General features: G+C 37.9%; 1 protein-coding gene and 1 non-coding gene across 2 annotated transcripts in view; one reads left to right on the plus strand and one right to left on the minus strand.

The window, feature by feature from the left end:
- csmd3b (CUB and Sushi multiple domains 3b) overlaps positions 1–22,411 on the plus strand; it is a 554,961-nt gene that overhangs the window by 214,704 nt on the left and 317,846 nt on the right. The window contains exon 4 of the mRNA XM_055157096.1: positions 3,896–4,093. Coding sequence (XP_055013071.1) covers positions 3,896–4,093 — 198 coding nt within the window. The remainder of the gene's footprint in view (positions 1–3,895; positions 4,094–22,411) is intronic.
- LOC129410219 (U6 spliceosomal RNA) lies at positions 475–575 on the minus strand. Its single transcript, XR_008632776.1, has one exon. It is a non-coding gene; the product is annotated as a U6 spliceosomal RNA (small nuclear RNA).

Below are 22,411 nucleotides of genomic sequence, written 5' to 3' on the forward strand. Positions count from 1 at the left end.
GCTACATCTGGAGAGTCTGCAGTCATTGACCTGGGCCTGGATGTTCTAGTCTCTGAGCAAAACTAGAAAAATGTCTGCAGTGGTTCAGGTGCAACATTGTTTAAAATTCTATGTATTAATCACATATCCGAATGTACAATCAAGTATGAACCAAATACCATTAAAAAAGTACTAACCACTACACCGTATAATAAAATAATAATAATAAAAAACGGCATTGATTTTGACATTCATGCGTTTTAGTTTCCTGTTATATGGAACATTTTACGGTCTTTTTACCTTTCAAAAGTAATAATATAATATTTTGTTTTAAATCACCAATTGCAACTATCCAAATTTGTGGCAGATAGAGACATGCACGTCCAATAAAAGTTGTGACTGTGTGCTGGGCCCAAAGACAAAAAAAATTGCAGATAGACCCACATTGCAGTGCTTTAGAGCTTCCAAACTTTTATTTTAATGACACCACAATGTAAAAATCAGGAACACTTCATGAATTTGCATGTCATCCTAGGGGCCATGCTAATCTTCTCTGTGTCGTTCCAATGTTAGTATATGTGTCAGTGAACTGGCACACATATTTGTGAAGTGTTCCTCATTTTTACATTGTGGTGTCATTAAAATAAAAATTTGGAAGCTCCAAAGAACTGTGTGGATCTATGTTTTCTTTTATCCATCCATCTAGCCATTTTCTTCCGCTTATCTGGGGCTGGGTCGTGGGGGCAGCAGTCTAAGCAAGGACTCCCAGACTTCCTTCACCCCAGACACTTCCTCCAGCTCCCTCGGGGGATCCCCAAGGTTTTCCCAGGTCAGCTGAGAGACATAGTCCCTCCTGTGTGCCCTGGGTCTTCCCCTGGGGCCTCCTCCTGGTGGGACATGCCTGGAACATCCCTCAAAGGAGGCACACAGGAGGCATCCGGAATAGATGCCTGAGCCACCTCAGCTGGCTCCTCTCAACGTGGAGGAGCAGGGACTCTACTCTGAGCTCTTCCCATGTGACTGAGCTCCTCACCCTATCTCTAAGGGAGTGCCACCCTGCGGAGGAAACTCATTTCAGTCACTTGTATCCATGATTTTGTCTTTTCGGTCATTACCCAAAGTTTGTGACAGTAGGTGAGGATAGACACGTAGATTGACCGGCTTTAGCTCAGCTCCCTCTTCACCAAACGGTCCGATACAGCAACCGCATCACTGCCTGCACTGCTCCATCTTCCCCTCACTCGTGAACAAGACCCCGAGTGAGGGGAGGATGAAGCGTGAAATTGACAGGTGAATTTTTTTCTTTTAAACAATCCAAATTTCTAATCTTTCTAAAACCCATGTATTGAAGATTGTTGTTATTCCTTTTTGTGTTTATCACTTATCTAACTCACATCACTAAATCTTCAGACTGTAGCACCACCTGGCTTCCTGCCTACTCCCCCAACCCAAACATCTCCACCCATGTGTTCTTCCACCTCCCTCTAACTTTCTATCTGTCCAAGCAGCTTCCTCCTCATATCAATCAAGTTCAAACAATAAGACTGCAGTTGGTCCCTGTTCACCCATCTACTTCCTGGTTTATGGCCTGTTATAGCCTTCCATTCACTGCCTGTCTGCTGGTGTGGCTGCTGCGTGTGCTTGTGTGTGTTTGTGTTTGTGTGTGCGCTGGGAAAGGGTTGTGTGTTGTGTTTTGTGGACACAGATGTTAACATTCAACACTCGTCCATAAGTCCAACAGAATGGCAGATGTGTCCAGGGGGAATAATCTCATTAACTATAAAACACTTGGATTGTCTCTGTTCTGTTTGCTGGTCTTTGATTTCTATTGACTGCCGTACTTGTGAGATGCACGGCTTCCTACGTGGGATTCTGCTTCCTTCTGCAAAATTTATGACATGGTTTAAATACAGGGTAGCGCTAATAAATTATAACATGAGCAAGCTAATTTATTTCAGTGAGGAAATAATAGAATAATAGAATATTTTACCATGCCAAGGTATTTGATAGATGGTGTTAATTTGATCAAAGAGTAGTGGTTGATATTTTTAGCAGAAATGTAAAAAATAAAAAAAATAAAATTGATGTTGAACTTGGATAGCAACTGTGGCTCTGGTTGGGGATGTTTGGGGTACACTTGTTTTGCTAGTTGCCCAAAGACTTTTGTAAGGATTTTTGATATATTTTTATTAATTTGAACTGCTGAATTTTTACTGCTGGGTTGTTATCTGGAGGAGTTGTGGACATTTGCCTGAAAAAGCCATGTTGGAGACCAATTTCCGTTGCAACCTTCAACAAACAACTGAACTTCTATTCTAACATTTCCTTCTCCAAACACAGTGTAAGCCTCGTATAACCGAAATCTATTGGTAATAGGTCTTGCATGGTTCATGAAACTATTGTAATTGCAGCCACAAAGTCAGGCCAGGGACTCTTTTTGTACCAACAGTCTCTTTGAACGCATCATTGAACAAGAACAAAGTCTATTAAGTTATTGGATGACATCTACATCCAGGGAAATGTTTAATTAAACTTATTTAAGATACAACCTCACCGTTATACTTTGTTTTCTTTTTTGCAGACCTTTGGACATTCAGTGCCAGGCAATATTTTCATTAGAGACCAAAGCTAGCAGTGAATGGTGATGGTCACTTTTAAAACTACTTTACATTGAGGAGGTTTGCCCATTCACACGTACATGAACTCAGGTGTTGGGTTTCCATGCTGCTTCATTTCCTGATCTTAAACTTGACCATACTGCCCTACAAAGGCAAAAGGCAGTAACATCATGTTTGGTCATAAATGAGTTAATGTCATTTTGGGGTAGAGCCCGAAGCAAAACAGTGCAGCACAGGACACATTTTGAAAGCTCATTGCGGGCGCGGGCGAGAGCGGGACTGCACAATGCGGGACTGGGCAGGTGGGATGATAAACTGCAGTCCCGCAAACTAAATATGAGAGTAAAATATATAAATGATTAATGTATGCCTATCATGCATAATTTGTGCTGAATATTTTATTTGGCATTAATAAAAAACATGTTAAACAGCTTAAATTTGCAGATGAGGTCTAATCTTGTGCACATTTAGATAATTCCTTTCCTCTTCTCCGTGTTTCATAGATCTTAAGAAAGTGAACATCCCCATCTTGTGGGATTTGCAGGCGGGAGCGGGACAGAATATTGCAGATGCGGGCAGGAGTGGGATTGAAAATTACAATTCCTTGCAGGAGCGGGACTGCACAGTGCGGGTGCAAATTCAGTCCTGTGCAGACCTCTATTTTGGGGCTATCTGAGACCTCCTTTATCATGTGAATAAATATCATGAAAAATATTGAGCTCAAAATTGACCTTTGTCTCAATTTTGAGCTCAATATTTTTTGCATACAAATATTTCTTCATTATAGTAACTAGCTGTCAAATTTTGGGAGCCCTACTTATTATACTTTTGTCTGGACAAAACATAAACTTTGAAGTCATTTTTCTCAGTTTCACACACTGGCGAGTTAAGGTCTTTTGCCTTTGTAGGGCAGCATAGTTACTACCTGCATAATTTTAACCTAGTGTCTTTGAATGCATCACTGAACAGGAACAAAGTCTGTTCATGTTACCAGGAAATGTTAAATTAAACTTATTTAAAGGTGCATTTTTCTTTCAAATGCTTTTGTCCATGGAGATTTTATTGCTTTGTCTGGAATGTTTCACAGTATGGCAGGAGAGGCGACCCTGCTCACAGTCAGAATGCCTATTTTTCTTGGTATTTTTGGTCTATAAAACCACCTGTAATTGAATAAATGTATGGCAGAGCTGTTTAATATCATACTGAGAAATATTTCAGGCAGAGTGAATGACATCTCCATAGAAACAAGCACCTTTAAGATACAATCTCACCTTCATACTTTGTTTTCTTTCTTGCAGAACTCCAGAGCTCTTCGTGTGGTAACCCCGGGGTGCCACCCAAAGCCGTGCTGAGCGGTGGTGGGAAGTTTGCGGTGGGTGATCGTGTCCACTACAGCTGCGTGCCAGGTTATGTTCTAGACGGGCACGCAACGCTAACGTGCATCACAAACGCTGGCAACACGGCGGTGTGGGACTTCCCCGCCCCCATCTGTCGAGGTATGTGGGAAACCTGTGTACATGTTTGCATGGCATGGGGTTGAGTGGTTGTTTTTTACTATGCTGCAATAACATCTTAAAACGTGGCTTGAATTAAAGGATAAGTAAGAATCACCATCTGCAAATGAATACAGCTGTTACTTTACAATCCTTTTGGAGGACATAAGGGCTAGTGTTTCAAATTTAAAGATGCACTGTGTAACTTTTCTGGTGGAGGCCCTGTCTTTGCTTTTCTTGAGGGAGATGGTATTGCTTTGTCTGGAATGTTTCACAGTATGGTAGTTGGCAAAGCAAGTTTATTTGCATAGCACAATTCTTACACAAAGTAATTTGAAGTGCTTTACAGAATAAGAAATATATTAAAATCGCAATACAAACAAATCAAAACATAAATAATCACCATAAAATTAAGAAGAGAGAAGAGTGTAGCCAGGCTGGTGCCACCTTGTGCCTCTGCTCAATTTAATTTCTTAGCGATTGGTTAAATAAAAAAAAAAGTACCCGACTACCATCGAGCGGACAAATCCTAATGCTGCGAGGTCTGACGGTTTCCACAAAGTGATACCGGCTGATGAATCAGGCTAAGAAGAGTGTGGAATGAAAAATAAAAACCTTTCAGTTGTAGGCAGTTTTGAGCCTGGATTTAAACCTTTCTATTTTCATGGAGACCAAACCAGACTAAGTTATAGGTCAGATCTGTGCAGAGGCAACCATGCTCACAGTCAGAATACCTGTTTTTCCAAGTAATTTTGAGCTATAAACCCGTCTGTAATTGAATAAATATAAGGTAGAGCTGTTTAATGTCATACTGTGGAACTTTCCAGGCAGAGCAAGAACATCTCCATCGAAACAAGTAGGTGACAGACCCTCCACCAGAAAAGTTACACAATGCACCTTGAACTATAATGGGCCAAAAAAAAACAAAAATCCTAATTCAAACAAACAAAACAAAAAAAAACAACCTTATTGGCATTTCTTGTTGTGAACTGCATGTTGAGCAGCTTGGCCATGTTGACTTGATTTACCACTTACTTCTCCTTTAAAGCATCCAACTGCAGTTTGAGATGGAAAAACAGACAGATGTGTGTGTGTGTTTGTATGTATGTGTGTGTGTGTGTGTGTGTGTACATGTGTGCGCGGCAGGCAGTCAAAAGAATGTGTGACCCCAATAGTTTATACTTGCACAGTGTTCCTAGTCCCCACCATTTAATTAAAGCTTGTGTGGGTGTAAAAAGCAAAGGCGCAGCATTGGAGGAGCCTATTTTTAGAGTGTGGGGTAGGTGGTGATGGTCGGCGGGCTCGCTGCTGTTTAGTGAGTTTATACTGTACACACTGAGCTTGGATTTGTACATGTTTTCTTACGGACAGCGCCTGAATGTGGGCGTATACAAATCCACTGTCCATTATGATCTGAATCGACAGTGATGGATAATATATTAATTACACTAGAGGGGCCTTAGGGGTCAGAAAACAAAAGAGTTGGTTCAAGAAAATGATCCAGTATACAGTAATTTATTTTCATGAATACTCAACTAACCACATGGAAGGTTACTCCAAATGTGGTGATAAATGGGGTATTGACATTTTTACGGCATTAAAAAAATCCATCTATTTCTTTCTAACCATATGATGTTTGCTTTCAAGTAAAAGATGCAGTATGTAACTTTTCCGGAGAGGGTCCTCAACCAGTTTGTCTCCATGGAGATGTTAATGCTTTGGTTTAAATTGTCCACAGTATGGTATTGAACTAATCTGTCTTGCGTTTATTCAACTACAGGTGCCATTTGTTGCTTAAAAATATCTTAAAAAAACATAAATTCTTACTGTGAGTGGGGTCGCCTCTCCACAAATCTAACCTCTAATTTATCTTGCAAGTCTCCATGGAGATTCTTAAATTTATGGCCATACTGTGGAACATTCCTGGCACATCTCCATGGAGACAAGCAGGTGATGGATCCTCCACCTGACAAGTGACTTTTTTGTCAGTAGAGGAACAGGATTCAGTGGTGTAGTGGGGATTTTTTAAGTGAGGGTATGAGATTTGTGATGTCATTGATGTGACGAGCCCAAAAGCCGTACACTCAACTTGACATGCCAAAATACACACGTGTCATATAGATTGTTTATTAAAAAAAAAAAAACTTTTTATTCAAAATGATGCAGAATCATGTTATTAACATTAATGCTGTTCAGAATCACCTGCAGAACATAAAGCATAGGCTATAACACGTGTCCAGGACTAAACCAGGAATAAACCAGTTCTAAACCAGGTTTAAACCAGGTCTAAACCAGGTCTAAACCAGGACTGAACCAGGACTAAAATAGGACTAATCTTGCACTTGAGAGTGAGAGGGAGAACCCCGAACCACAGAGCAGGATGTCCACAAAGCGCGATTGGGTGACACGGCTGTGCTGAGCCCCATGGCACTGGAGCACTGGTCCTTTCTCCTGCGGTCACCTGACAGTCTACACTGGCGCACCTCCAGGCCCGTCCTGAGACTCAGTCCTGATTCAGTTCTGGTTTAGTCCTGGTTTAGACCTAGTTTAGACCAGGTTTAGACAAGGTTTAGTGCCTGGTTTAGTCCTGTTTTAGTCGTGGTTTGGTCCTGTTCCCTTAAGACAGTACTGCAGATCTCATGAGCCTTTACAGGTCGTTTTCACCATAGCAAATAACTCTGGTTTGACATTTAAGTTGTAGCTATTTTATATCAGTTTTTTTTTTTTTTTTAATATGTATATCTCACATTGGGATTATTTTTGCAAAATAGTGGAGATATTTATTTATTCTGCAAAAGCGAGTACAAAACAAACATTTCTTCACATACACGCACAAAGGATCTACAGCCATAATGCCGTAGCCTTAACCACATGCCCCTGCCCCTATGGACGTGGCCAGTTGGGCATTTAGTGATGTGGAACTTTCTGTATAAATTCCTTGAATACTGAACAGTGTGTGTCAGCAGCATACATGTTAATGGTCCAATGACTGCGGCAAGATCTCTGTGAGTACTGCTGGTATATAGGGGAATGTGTTTTATCATTTAAACATGTAGGGGAAATTCAATATCAGGCAATATTGTCTTTAGAGGCAATAGAGAACTAACAGTTGGTCTCTTTCAAAACTACTTTCATATTTACAATCATAGTTACTGCCAGCTTGACCTTAACTTAAACCCTGCCCTTAATTATTTGTATCTCACCTGAAGTTTAAATCACGTTGGTGATATAATAATGGAGGATTTACATCATGGGAACTGGATTTTAGTTCGCATAAGGGAGGTAAGTGTGAGAGTGTATTGAATTTTTAATGTGCACAATGTGTTAAATACCTGCCCACTCGTTCAGAAATCATTGCACTACTCAGACACTTTGGGGCTCGATCTTGCAGCCCTAATGGGGAAACGCATGTAGTAAGCATAACTTGGCACATTAGAGGCCACGCACTTCTTAAAGCCGTCTTCGTAAATCTGAAAGTGGGACAGTTTTCTGGTGGAAGGCCCATTTTTGCTTTTCTTGGAGATGGTATTGTGTTGTCTGGAAGTTTCACAGTGTGGTATTAAACCTTTCTATCTTCATGGAGACCAAACCAGACCAAGCACTCTCCATTCTGTCACTGCATCGGGAGTTTATAGGAAGTATACAATTTTAATATTTTTGTATTTTGTTCCTGAATTAAAGATAAAATTATCATTGTTGTTTGGTATTGAGTGAGACAACAAAGCGGCTCCTTCATCCACGTGCGCTTGTGCCTTTAACAGCACTCACCTATTTCTAAAATTTTCTTTTTTTTAACTTCATTTTTTCCTTTAGTTTTTATGTCTTTAATATAAATTGCAGTACTTGAACAATTATTTGATCAGACCTAAGAAATGGGTTGTTAAATTCAGACACTGCAGCTTTAAAGTGCACATGACAGATTTTTATGATTCTCTCATTTTGACTTGAATTTGGTGGGATAATACCTGTTGCAAATATAAATTTTAGTTTAGCACAAATCTAGAATTTGCAAAGAAAAGTAAAAAAATGTGTTGAAAATTACAGGAAGTTGAATAATCAGTCCAACGTTTTTACGCGCAAGAAACACTTTTTTATTTTTTTTAACTTAATTTACTTTACATGATTTCTACAAAATAAAGGTGGTTTCTATTTGTATTTGTCGTATAATCATTACAGTGTACATTAGAGTAGTGTTGGGTAACAGTTGTTGAATTCCCCAGTGTGTTGTCACGATTTCCAACCAATTAAACCTAAAAAAAAATGCTTAAGTGGAAAACAAATGCGAATGAGTTTTGGCAAGAATCTGAAATATAATGATTTTAGCTGTGTTCTAGTCAAAAGATTAGTCTAACATGTCATAGGCACTTTAAATCAAGTATCTCATTCCCTCAGTGCTATTCCACACTTACATATTGAGTGAGGAAAAGTCATTATTGTGAAGATTCTGTGTCCCATCTCCCCCTTCCCGACTCTTACTCGATGAATGCTAATACGACACACGCGCCCTGACCCCGCTTGAGTCATCTGACACTAGGCCTGGATTTTTCTCAACTCCAAGTGCTTTCACAGCTCACACCAGCCGATATCTGTGAGTGTGTGAGGGGTGCTAAAATGCCATTTACTAGATTATTTGTCTTCATTCATTCAATCAATCATTCATTCATTTATCTCCCTGATGATCTCTTCAGTTGCTTTTTTGTGGGACTGTAGTACAACAATTTCTGATCTATGTCGTAATGTTTCTCATCACAAACATACCTGGAGTTTTGTTGTTTTGTTTCATTCACACACGTTTAACACGCACATCCGTCATACTCTGTTCCACCTCGTGATGTCATGAGATAATACAGGAATTGCTTTGTTGTTTGTAAACTCCAAACACCTTCACTAGAATTTGAAATTGTTTTAATTAATTATACATCATTGTTGACTGACTTTTTAAAATTAATGTATACCCAGGATATTGTTTGAAATTATAAAGTAGACAGTTTAATTACTTGGCAAGGGAGCAATGTTTTCTGTCTCTTGTCTTCTGTACAGCAACGGGGAAGGCATTATAACTTTCCCAATACTTGGAGTTCACTGAGTTCTTTTAGATTACTTGCAGTGGGTATCGTTGTGCATAAGAGGTCACAAACAAGGCAATGTGAGGTATTCATTGGTTAGATTAAGGCTGGTCGATATATTGATCAATCTTGATTTATTTTCTTTTCAAAAACAAAATTGTATTGAGTAGGTGTGCACATTGCCTTGAGTCTGACGATACAGTACATCATCATGATTCACATGTCTCGATTTGATATATCCACATACTAAAACAATGAATGATATAATGTGATTTATCAAAAATGACTTCTAATAATATAGTCAACTACACCTTCAAAAGAACCCAATTGTATGAAATATAATAGATTTTTTTTTTTTTTAATCATGAGAACAGTGAAGGTAACTAATGATTTTTTGTGAAAAATATTATTTAAAAATCTATTCAGATGCATTTTGAATCGATCCAAGTATTGATATCACGATATATCACTGAATCGATTTTTTCTTACACCCCTAGTATTGAGTTCATGAACATAAACAATATAGATTTTTTTTTTTTACTGTTTTAAATGTATTTTTTCTCCTAATATTTTTCCTCGCACTACATGCACGCGCACACACACACACACACACACGTACATACCTTTTAAAACAAAAACAAATACATTTTTTTCTCAAGTTTTCTGTGTGGTTGGAATCACATTCTTTCACTGACTGAGGACTGGCAGTGGACCTCTTGATTAAAAAAACACCCATATAATTGATAATTGGACATGATTGAATCAAGATGTCTCGGTCTTTCCATTAATTGCCCAGCCCTAGGTTAGATTGAAGTCTGTTTTCATTTAAAGTAGCTTTATTTATTGTGGAAGAGTTGTGCGCATCACCTTTACCATATGTTCTGAACTGCAGCAGAATAAGACTGACTCGGGGGTGAACTGTGCTTTCATTCAAGGAAGGATGGAGAGAGGAGAAAAGGAAAAGGGAAGAAAGAAGGGAGCAGGCAGAATGGCAACTTGTCAGTGGTGGATTAGCAATGTCTCTGTCACTCTGTCAGTGAGGCTAAGAGGAGCTAAGCTACTAATATGTCCACAGCAGCTCCCAGGCACACAGCTTGGCTCACAACACTGAAAACCCAGGGCAAAAGCTATAGCACTGGTGCATTATGGATGGTGCAAAGAGTTCAACTTCAATTTAAGACATTTGAAAGACAAGCTTTAAAGGGCCCGTATTACACAATTTTCTGATACAGTATATGCTGTTTCTTCACCCAAAACAGACCTGGAGTTATGTTTGTACGTTTGTTTCATATGCACATTTAACATTAACATTGCGTATGTAGTTTTTCTCTCAAACAAAATACCCTCTTCCACTTTTGATGTCATGTGGTTATCCACTGTGTTTTTAAAGTCCATACACCTTTACTAGAATCATTCAGATAATTTCAGCCCTAGGATTGCCAATGTCTATTAAACAAAAGGTAAGAGGAGGTGTTAATGTGAAAACTACTGCTTCATGACATCACAAGGTGGAACAGAGCATTATAATCTTTGGATAATAGTACAAACTAATAATGCAGGATTACTCAGACATGTGTGAATGAAACAAAACGCAACTCCAGGGTGTGTTTTTGAGGAGGTAACAACAACATTATAACATAGCTTAAACCTCACAATAATCAGTTTTAATATAGAACCTTTAAGCTGATATATGGTGGTTATCTCTAAAAAGTGATCTGTGTGTAGGATTATGGAGTGGTGACAACAATCTAGCCTTTTAGTTAAATGTGTAGTATTGTTTTGATAAGTATTTGCTGTGATATCAAACTCAATCAATCAAACTTTTTCATACAAAAAATGCAACATATAGCAATAAAAACTGAGGTTTCATAAAGCAACAATCGAAGACATAATTTCCAATCAATCCTTCCTGTATTTTTATGTTATATCTTTGCCTAAACAGTTTTACAACTAGTAGTAATATAGAAAACTGTATAGGCAAAGATATATGTAAGAGAGTTGTGTAGTCAGAGTCAGAGTACAGTGTTTTATTGGCTTTGTGTTCCCGTCATTAAAGTTTCCATGTCGACATTTACACAGTTGTAAATGACCTTATCTCAGGATATTGAAGAAAGCAATCAGATGACATCTGAAGTAATCTGAATTACAGGAAGTAGTGTGACATCATCTTCCCGGAGATGAGTAATCACGTTAAGTACCCTATAGTTACACACTGAGCTGTACTTTAAAGATAAAAATATTTCTGACCTTTTCCCCACTCCTCTTCTTTCTTGACATTATCTCACTTCAGTGCAATATGGGTGCTTTTCCTTGCAGTGTCCAGGTAACCACCGCTGACACATTCTCTGCATTGTTGTTAAGAGTATCTGTGTTTATCCAAGTGTACAACAAGAACAATAGAGTCGCAATCGCTTTATGGCTATAGACAAATTCACATTAAACATTTTCTTTTGTTTGCAACCCCCAAAAATGGAATTTGAAAAGTAATGTGTGTGTGCAAAGGCTGTTTAATTTAATGTTTGACAGATCTCTGAGGAAAAATGAAAAGCGAATTTGACTTACTTTTCTGCTTGCTTTAGCACACTCTGTTGCAAATGGCTCTTTCAGTCACATTCCTTCCTTTTGGGGAAATTGAATGCTCCAGTGTAATAGGATGCTGCCTGGAGCGGTGATAAAAGGATACAGAAACTAGAGGCTAGACATGTTCACTTGGTCATTTACTTCTCTCAGACTGGTGTGGAAATCCACCTAATATGTCTACACTTGACATGCGTAGCCATGGATGGAGTAAAGCCTATTTCACAATCACTTCTCCAAATACCCCCTCAGTATTAGAGGCCTGCTGCATCAGCACACCGCCTCTGTTCAGCCCATGAGCATAATATTCCAGAGAAATACTGCAAGGCAATCCTATGCAATGTATTATGTATACTTCTGCAATATGGACAGTAATATGAGGTTCAGACACTACTGTACACATGTTATACTGGGGTTTGAAAGAGGTTCAAAAGTATATAGACCATCATCTTGAAATATTATCAAAAACAAAACATTATTAACAATTCATGAGTCCTACACACAGTTTTATATTTCACTAGATAGCAGAATGGATAGTGCAATTACACCGCACTAGTTTTGAGTCTGTTTTGTGCATTTTTATCACTGAGGTAAAGCCAACTTTAGATCTTCCATAGGTTCTTGGTCAGGAATATCGAGCTAGAGGATTGGCCAGATGTGTGTTGTTGATGGGAGAAATATTATGAGTCAGGTTTGAGTTTTGTTTCCATTTATCCATCCATTTTCTTCCGCTTATCCGGGGCTGGGCCACAGGGACAGCAGTCTGAGCGCGGACTTCCAGACTTCCTTCACCCCAGACATTTCCTCCAGCTCCTCCGGGGGGACCCTGAGGCGTTCCCAGGCCAGCCGAGAGACATAGTTTTCCAGCATGTCCTGGGTCGTCAACGGGGCCTCCTTCCGGTGGGACACGCCTTGAACACCAGCCGAGGGAGGCGCCCAGGAGGCATCCGAAAACAGATGCCCGAGCCTCTCAATAAGGAGGAGCAGTGGTTGTACTCCGAGCTCCTCCCGTGTCACCTATCTCCTCACCCTATCTCTAAGGGAGTGCCCAGCCACCCTGCAGAGGAAACTACTTCCGACCGCTTGTATTCGTGATCTCGTCCTTTCGGTCCTCACCCAGAGCTCATGTCCATAGGTTTGAGGTTGCAAGAAAGAAAAGAAAGAAAGAGCAATAGTTGAATTTTTTACCTTCTTACAAAATTAGAATTTGTGAGTCAGTGCAAAAAGCATGACCTTTGAATCTGAACGACTTCCAGATATGGCGTAGGTTTGCCCAGTTTCCTGAGGTCTTTGCATAATGCTGAAACTGAAACCTTTTTCTTAGCCAAAAGACTTTTTTATTTAAATCCAAGACTTCTGCCCAATACTTTATGTTGCATTCTGATATGTGCAATGGAGTTAATTTTATGACATTTCTTATTCTTCCCACAGAATTATTTACAGGGGAGAAAGCATTGAGCATTCAGGAAATTTCAAATCCACCCAAACACACGCACATATGCCGAGTTGGCCTGCAGAACATTTCATCATGATCTCCGTGATACAGATTCTGCTTATGAATATTCATGGATTTGTGCAACTGTGAGTGAAGATAAACAACGCCCAAGTACGGCTCTATCTCTGAAGGAGAGAGTCACATTTCCCTGTAACCTCCAGTGACCCTGATACATGTTTTTGGTGCATAATTTTAGCTTGAAAAATGATTTGGGTTTGTGTTACCATGGCGAAAACACAAACTGACACAGCGTACTACATGATACTGAAGATGGAAAGCAAACTGTCATGTTAGAATATTGTTACCTCCTCAAAAATACACCCGGAGTTGAGTTTTGTTTCACTCACACATGTCTAAGTAGCGCTTTATTATTAGTCTGTCTGTAGCCCCAAAGCTCCAAATGCTCTGGTCCTCCATGTGATGTCATGAAGTGGTAGTTTTCACGTTAACGTCTACTTTTTACCTTTTGTTCAGTAGAGATTGACAATTCCAGGTCTTAAATCATCCAAATGATTCTAGTGAAAGTGTATGGAGTTTAAAAAAAAGGAACAGAGTGTTTTCAGTCTTGACAGGAACAGTAATAGTTGTAGGAGCAGCAGTAGTTATAGTAGCTGTTTTTTAAAGTACAAGTTGAAGTACAAGTTGTTATCCTACTAGTAACTGAAGTAATAGATGTTTGTAGTAGTTCTTTTAGTTGTTATTGCAGTGAAATGTTAAGTTATTATGGGACTTACTGATAAAGCAGCTACTTCTACTTTTGTGCATAATCAAAAATCTAATTAATATTAAAATTAATCAAATAGAAACTGAAAGAGTATCTGTTAATACATTCTTGGGCATTCCCATAGATGAAAAACTTAACTGGAAAATGCAAATAAGTATAATTCAGACAAAGCCAGCTAAAATTGTTGCTATAGTGAATAAAATGAAAAGACTTCTAAATCAAAATTCTCTTTATTTACTGTATAATCCTTGTTTATTCCTTCCATACCTAAACTGCTGTGAGGAAATATGGGGGAATACTTATAAATCAAATATTAATATTTTTTTTCTATTCCAAAAGAAGGTTATTAGGATTATTAATCATGCACCAACAAATCCTCTTTTTGTTAAGCTAAAAGTACTTACATTTTTTGATCTTGTTGACCTGAGTACAGCCGTAGTGATGTACAAGGCCTATTATCATCTGCTTCCTCCTTGTTTACAGGAGTTATTTGAGCAGAGAGAGAGTCAGTATAACCTTAGAGGAACAAGTATTAAAAAGATAAGAACTAAGAAAAAAAAGTGATTGTATTTCTGTTAGAGGGATTAGTAAATGGAATAGCCTGAGTTATGATTTAAAAATGTCTAATAATAATGTAGAAGCCTTAAAAAAAAAAGAGTATAAAGCGTTATGTTTTGAAAGATATTGAGCTCTTGAATGAATGAATTCCGCATTACATTTCGTTTGTTTTAATTAATATTTTATCTCTTATATATACACAGTAAGTTTTAAGTGAATTTGTAAATGTAAACTTGCTGTTCATACTGTATGCTGTTTTTTTTCTTGGAATTCTGTCATTGTTTAATAGGGTTTGGCATTATAAGTACTTTCTACTTCAGCATAAACCGTTTTGGTCATGATCTTTGGGATTGTAGTCTATGTTATGTGTTGTTTTGTTTTGTAGTGTTGTAAAATGACAGAATAAACTACTATACTATTATTACATTTGAGTTAACAGTGCAAACATCTTTCTTCCATTTGATTAAAAACACGCCTTTATCATAATATATATTTGCAATATTTAATGAGTTGAATATGAAGGTTAAAAGCAAAAACAGAGCTAAAAATACATACATTCTTTTTGGATTCTAAAAGTAATAATTTTCCAACAAGAAACCAAATTTGCCTAGCAGCGTGACTGAAATGAAACGAATGTGTGTTTTGTGTGTGTACTCCCAGTAATAAGCCTGAGCAGCATATTTCTGGTGAGTTTTAGACAAATATTGGTGGAACTGACGCTGCTAATGCTGCAGCAGGATCGAAAACACTCTCATTTTGTTATGGAAAAATGACGACTGGTGCCTCTCTTATGGCGAAATACTTGGTCCTGTGTCCCAAAGCTACCCTGGAAACGTGATCTGTCAAGTCGTGCTACACATTTTGGGATTGCATGGAGTTGCGTTTGCGACTCAAATTGAGGTTTTGATGGACTTTATGGAGGAAAAAGTCGCCGCTAATTATTTTTGACTACACGTTACATACATAATTAAATTTTAGCTTCTTAATATGCAGAATGGTCATCGTTTAGAAGCTTGTTTTGATGAGACTTATTGCAAATGTGTTGTGAAGAGTCTAGGCCTTCTTTGCACACAATTTCTGATGCAACGGCTCAGTTAACTTACAAATATTTGTAGTGTGAAAAACTTTGGACATCACTATTGTTCTATTTCTAACAATTTGGCAAAAAAGTATTACTTTTTCAGACTATACTATACTATTCTATTCTATACTATACTATACCATATGAGGCAGTGTGCATATGGTGCCTCAAAGTAGAATCTGTTTAACATTTATTCTTAAAGGTGCATTGTGTAACTTTTCTGGTGGTGGATCCGACAAATGCTTTTCTTCATGGAGATGTAATTTCTTTTTTTTCAAATGTTTCACAATATGAGCTTAAACCTTTCTATCCTCACGGAGTCCAAACCAGACCAAGTTCTGAATTAAAGTGTGGATCGGGTGGAATTTTTCTGTCTGAGCCCGGTCCACGTCCGACAGAAGTGATCGAACCCGACCTGAACCCGATAGGCATTAAGATATTTGTGTCCGAACCCAACGGACCTATGGACACCCCTAATAACACATGTAGGATATTGTTTTTGTGGCCTCTAACGGACACACAGAGACGCAAAATACAAACTCAGGTTATAGCAAAAATAATGAAAAGCCTTTATTACTCACCTCTCGTAAAGATGTAAATTTAAAGTGCAGCATCTCATCCATATTATCCAAAGAAATTTTCCTCCGCAAATAATGACATCCAGTCCTGTTAATCCGGGTTTGAAGTGTTAAAAGTAAAAAGGCGTAAGTAGTTCACGTGTGTCTGTTTACATCCACACAGCGCACGGATTGGGGTGAAGCTGCAGATTTGCGATAGTGACTCTTCTTCCTGTGCACTTTATTGCCAATCTTTTATGCTTTAAACATTGTATTGCAGTTGAATTGAAGTATTGAAGTATTGCACCACATTTCACAAATAATAACAACACAGCTTTGACTTGACTAAACTAGAAGTGCAGTTCTCTGATCTTTTGAACACTTCAGAGTCTCAAAGTGAGTTGTTTTACTGTAGACAGGAAACAGCTGACGCACCGATGTGTCCGAGTCCGACCCAAGCCCAAACATAAATTTTAAATATTTGTCCAGGTGTCGACAGACTTTGGGCGGGTTTCTATGTTCTATTCTGAATGCCTTTTTTTCCCCCTGTTTTTGAGCAGTAAAACCACCTGCAGTTGAAAAATGTAAGGACGGACACCCAACCAAAAAGTTATGTACTGCACCATTAAAATTCAGCATACAAATAAATGAGACTTGTGCTGACATAGATAAAGCACTAGTAGAACTCTTGCAGAATACCCTCTTTATTCTGTTTCTTTTATTTATTTTTTTTAGCAGCTACATTCACCTTGTAAAATATAATGCACTGAGCAAACAAGCTTATCAAAGGACAACCTATATTCGCTTTTTAAGAAGTTTAAGTTGATTCCAGGACACGCTCTCATTTTGCCTCAAACCTTGTGTTTACACCCTATACTTAAGCCTCACCATTGGGATTGGGATCACAGCCATTTGACATTCATAGTTTGGAGCGAATATTTCAAAAACATTGTCAGATAATACTTTACAGCTCCTTTTGAATGCATGAGTGTAGTATTTTCTTCAGAAGAAAGTCATTTATTTTGCAATGGTCATCTCTCCAAAAATAAGATTATACATGGAATAAATAAGTGATGATTCTGATCTAGTGTTGTTAAGTTGATTGAGAACTTGAGTTTGTTTGAGTACAGTGCCATTTTCTGTTAATGTGGTCTTGAAAAAGTAGTTTCTCTCACTCTCACACTAACAATTGGATATTTCACAGTTGTTTTATAATATTTTATGCTTGATTGTGTTCTCTCAAAATTCTTCTAATGAACACAGTCCTTAACATTTTTGACAAATAAAATTATATATACCTTATGTGCCTTTATTTTTGTTGTAATAATGTTTAAAATATGCAGGCAAGAAACATTTTGGATAGAATTCCTCCTACTGTAGCGTCATCCGTATGGGACTCTTTAAAATAAAACTCTCTACTTCCTGTAATATTCAAGATATTTTCAACTTTTCTCCTCACATTGCCTCTTGATTGGTGTAAAACTATAATTTATATTTACAGCTGGGATTATCCCACAAAATAAAGTAAAAATTTGAGAATGATAAAACCAGTTATTCTCATTTAAAGGGTGAATAGAGCCATGAAAATGCGCGTAGTGAATCTCAGCTATATGCGAGTCAGGTTTAAGCACAATGTATTAAAATGCTGTTGTATATAGACTGCTGTACGTATGCTTATTGAATAGTAGCTTTTAACATTATGCTAGTGTCAGGACATTATGTTTTGCTGAACTTGGGTGTTTGCCTCTTTATATAAACCTTTTCCACTCTCCATAGGGCTCCTGCATTATGTGTGCGTGAAGGTGACAGCTCCTCACAGGTTTCAAACGGCCTTTTATGTGTTATTTTGCATGTTTACTTTGCCCACAAAAACTGGCGAGTTGACAGCGCTGGTGAGAGTGCAGAGCTGTATATGATGATGGATTTTCAAGGTGATTTTAAAAAAAAAAAGCTGTGGTGGCCCTCATTAAAGTGCCCATATAGGCTCTACTATACACGCTTACATCACAAACCAGGAAGACGTTTGGAAAGATGCGATTACAACTTTCTAGGTCCAGTTTTCTTCATCTACATGTCATTGTAAGGTTCTGTTATGTTCGGCTAATCAACAGTTACCATACCATACCTCAGATTTCACCATTTCCCCACTGACACACAACTCTGATCGCAATGGATACATGTGATTAGAAGAGATGATGGCGCCAAATTCAAGATGATTCCAAACAGCACATATATATGCAGTCTTCATTTTACAGCTGATCACATTTACTTCAATGGGTTTTATCTCAGTTTTAATAAATTCATGTTAGGTGAGCCCTTGTCGGTAACCACACTGGAAGTTGTAATCGCATCTTTCCAAATGTCTTCCTGGTTTGTGACTTGTGAATAGAGTCTATTGCACTGTATTCTTGTTTCCTTATTAAAAATGTACCTGGAGTTGTGTTTTGTTTCATTCACTCATGTTTAACACACAAACCCTGCATATTTAACCTGAGTTCTTTTCTCAAATGGAAAACACTCTGATCCACTTTGTGATGTTATGTGATAATACAGGGATAGCTCCACTGTGTTTTTAAAACTCCACACACCTTCACTTCACTTTGACAAGCCGGTATGTGGCCATACCAGCTTGTCAAAGCCGCATCCTGTCAGATCTCAGAAGCTAAGCCAGGCCAGTTAGTACAAGGATGGGAGACCGCTGGGAAAATCAGATGCCACGGTGGGGTGCTAGTCACAAAAAAAACATTATGTTGTTGTGTCCTTAGGCAAGGCACCTCACCCACATTGCCTAGTATGAGAGTGGTGTGTGTGTGTGAGTGATGGTGTTGGTGGTAGGTGGTGATGGCGCAGGTCAGCAGCCGCACTTCTTATTTACTTCACTAGTATCATTTGGATGATTTCAGACCTTGGATTGCCAATCTCAACTGAACTAAAAAGTCACTGTTAACTTGAAAAACCACTGCATGACATCATAAGGTGGAACGTTGCATTTTGCTCTTAGGAGTGTAGACAGACTAACAATAAAGGGTTACTCAAACATGTGTGAATGAAACAAAACACAACTTGGGGTTTGTTTTTGTCAAGTTTGTGTTGTATAGGACCTTTAATATATGTTTGATATGATGTGCGATTTTATATAGAGTATAAAGCGTTTCTCTAAATGATTTGCTTCGAGGTGATTAAATGTCCACACTTATGATTTGCCTTTGTAGAAGATGTGAGCACTGCGTCTGTGTCAGAGCCGTGTGACCTCAGAGCAGCAGTCAGCCTTTGTTCCATTATTAATAACACTCTGTCATAACTGATTCACTGTCTCGTTTTTTCACATGACCGAATCCTTCTGCTATCAGGAAGCTCAGAAAATCACAGCTTTTTAGGGAATCAGGCCAATGCTTGTGAAGAAACCACTCTCAGCAGTTTATAACTTTGTACACTTGTCATTATGTAATAACAACGCACACCACAATCAAATACTCGTGATAACTTGGTCAAACTGAACTTTCCTATTATGTTGTTAAGAAGACATGAAATCACTGTGTTTTTTGAGAGATAACAGTCTGGTCCCAGCGCCCTCCATCATGCCTTGAGCCAGGCTCCAAACATGATGTTGCAATCAGATTTTTTCATTGATTCTTCAGAAATCCACAGTGGTTCTTAGTCCTCTGTGAAATATGTTTCTGTTCATTTTTGTTTTAATACGGATGGACCACGCATGTTCTGGGCTGTCTAAGCCACCTGTCAATCACACCCATCTGAACTCAGGGAAATTCAGCAGTGATCAGACTCACATGTTCGTAGTAGTGTGTTCCAGGCAAATGGGTGACAGTGACAACGTACATGCACATAATCTGATTATTATCAGATTTGTGTTGTTAAAAGATAATTAAAATGACACCAAAACAAATTACCATGTTTTTCAGACTATAAGTCACACTTTTTGGGGGAATTTATTTTATAAAATCAGAGACCAGGAACCAACATTTCATCTTGAAAAGAATGTTATTGTAATAATAGAACAGAGAACAACAGGCTGAATAGCCATCTGGTATGTTAAACAGTTATTTTATAACTTAGATAGCATAAACAACAGAACATAACCAAACTCTCCATCTCACTCCAAATCACTAAATCCATCAAATTCTTCATCCTCAGTGTCACTTGAAGCAACTGTACTTCCTCTTCTAAGTAGCTGTCGCCAGACTCAGCATCAGTTCCAGTGAGAATTATTCTGGCCTTTCTAAATGACATGCACAGAAAAGCCTATCGTGGCGGTCAGTGTGAAAATGTTAATATATAAGTCACTGGACCACCCAAACCATGAAAAAAAATGCCACTTATAGTCTGTAAAATAGAGTCACTTCTCCATGATCATTCTCTGTTGCTGTTAGCGTGTGATTTAAGTCATCTGAAGGGTCCAGAAAACAGTTATGGCGATGATGGTGGTGGTAGTAGGAGTAGTTATTCATAATTTAATCCTCAAAACAAATACAGTTATGTATAAATAAATACATATTTTCAGAAACAATTAGCACACATGACCTAAAAATACCATTGTTACTTTCCACATGATTCTAAAATCTTCACAATTTCTGACATGTTTGTATGGAAGATTGCACAATCAACAGCACGCTAACACAATGGCTACTTCCCTTTGTAACTGCACATAATTAGACAGCAGAGTGACCCTAACCTGTTAGCCACGGCAATCAATGAGCCTGCATGGCAAAGGTCACAGGCAGTATTGCTGTACTCTTAAGGAGATCATTGCTCCGTCAGGATGTCAATGTACTCCAGAGCTGTATTTCACCTCTTCATCACACTCACTGTTTAGTTCAGTACTTTATGGCCAAGCTGTTGACATGAGCGCTAATTAAATACTTTTATTTGTGGAACATCTGCTCTTCAGTTACGCTCATTATTTCATGTCTATAAATAATCAGTACTTTCCAACATGGCTAATTTAATCCAAAGTCGCCATTAGCAGTATGTTGGTGAAAATGGCTACAGTACAATGGTATTGTTTTAAATGAGATGACTCGGAAAGAAGTTACTCTGAATAATATCAAGGTCAAATCATTTTGATTCCTCAGCGATGTAGTTTTGGGTTTTCAGGGTCAATTTCCAATGATGTCAGTAAACGCATCGAGTAATAATAATAATAATAATAATAATGCTTATGATATTTATTTTTTATTATTAATATTGCTTTATTTATTTGAATAAAAGTCAAAATGAGATGGAGGGTCTATTTATTTATTTTATTTATTATTTATTTTTTTTTTACTTATAGCTTGAGTGGTGATATTATTATTATTATTATTATTATTATTCATCTTATATATATTTTTTTGTAAAACTTTAAATAATACTTTAAACAATATAATAACAATGAACATGAAAACAAGACACAACAACATAAAACTACATACTACAAACTGCTAAATACTTTCTGTTTGACTTAACTAGTATTTTTATATGCTGTATGCCGCAGATAAGATTACATTTTATCCACACAAAAAACAGTTTGAGCAAGTGGAAGATTCAGAATCCAATAGAGCCTGTTAGTCTATAATGAAATGGTGGAGAGAGCGCTTCTCAAAGCCAGTTGTCTGATATCCTCTTTAGCTGACATTTATTAAACGCAGGCAGACTTTAGGAGGGCTATTTATAGTAAATCAGTGGTCTCTGCAGATAGAGCCTCAGACTCAGCAGCCCTGTCTGTCTAAACCCAATCCTCTCAACCAACCCACTTGGAAATGAGTCATTTGGATGGAAAACATGACAAAACCACTAGTACATTATGTTACTCTTCAACAAAAAAGACATTTATTTAAAGGTGTGCTATATCTTTTCCTTTTTTGTTTCTATGAAGATGTCATTGCTCTGCGTTACTTTTTTTTCAGTTACAGGTGGTTTTATAGCTCAAAAATGCCCAAAAAAACAAGGATTTTGACTGTGACGGGAGTTGCCTCTCGCAGATCTGACCTGTAACTTGACCTGATGATGACAGAAAGGTTTAATTCCATACTGTGAAACATCTCAGACAAAGCAATAACATCTCCATGCAGAAAAGCAGCTGGCTACACAATGCACCTTTAACACAAACAAAAATATTAAAACACTTGCAATGTAATTAATTAAAAGGAAAATGAATGTGAACCTTTATCTTTAACTGCTCAGAATCATGCAGAAATACAGGGTAGGTTTCCACAACAGTTACATGTTTTGTAATAGAGTTGTACTGTCGGTGATTTTAATAAAAT

This window comes from Boleophthalmus pectinirostris, unplaced genomic scaffold, assembly GCF_026225935.1.
Source record: "Boleophthalmus pectinirostris isolate CB_2022bp ecotype Guang Dong unplaced genomic scaffold, ASM2622593v1 HiC_scaffold_21, whole genome shotgun sequence".
Classification (NCBI taxonomy): Eukaryota; Metazoa; Chordata; class Actinopteri; order Gobiiformes; family Gobiidae; genus Boleophthalmus; species Boleophthalmus pectinirostris.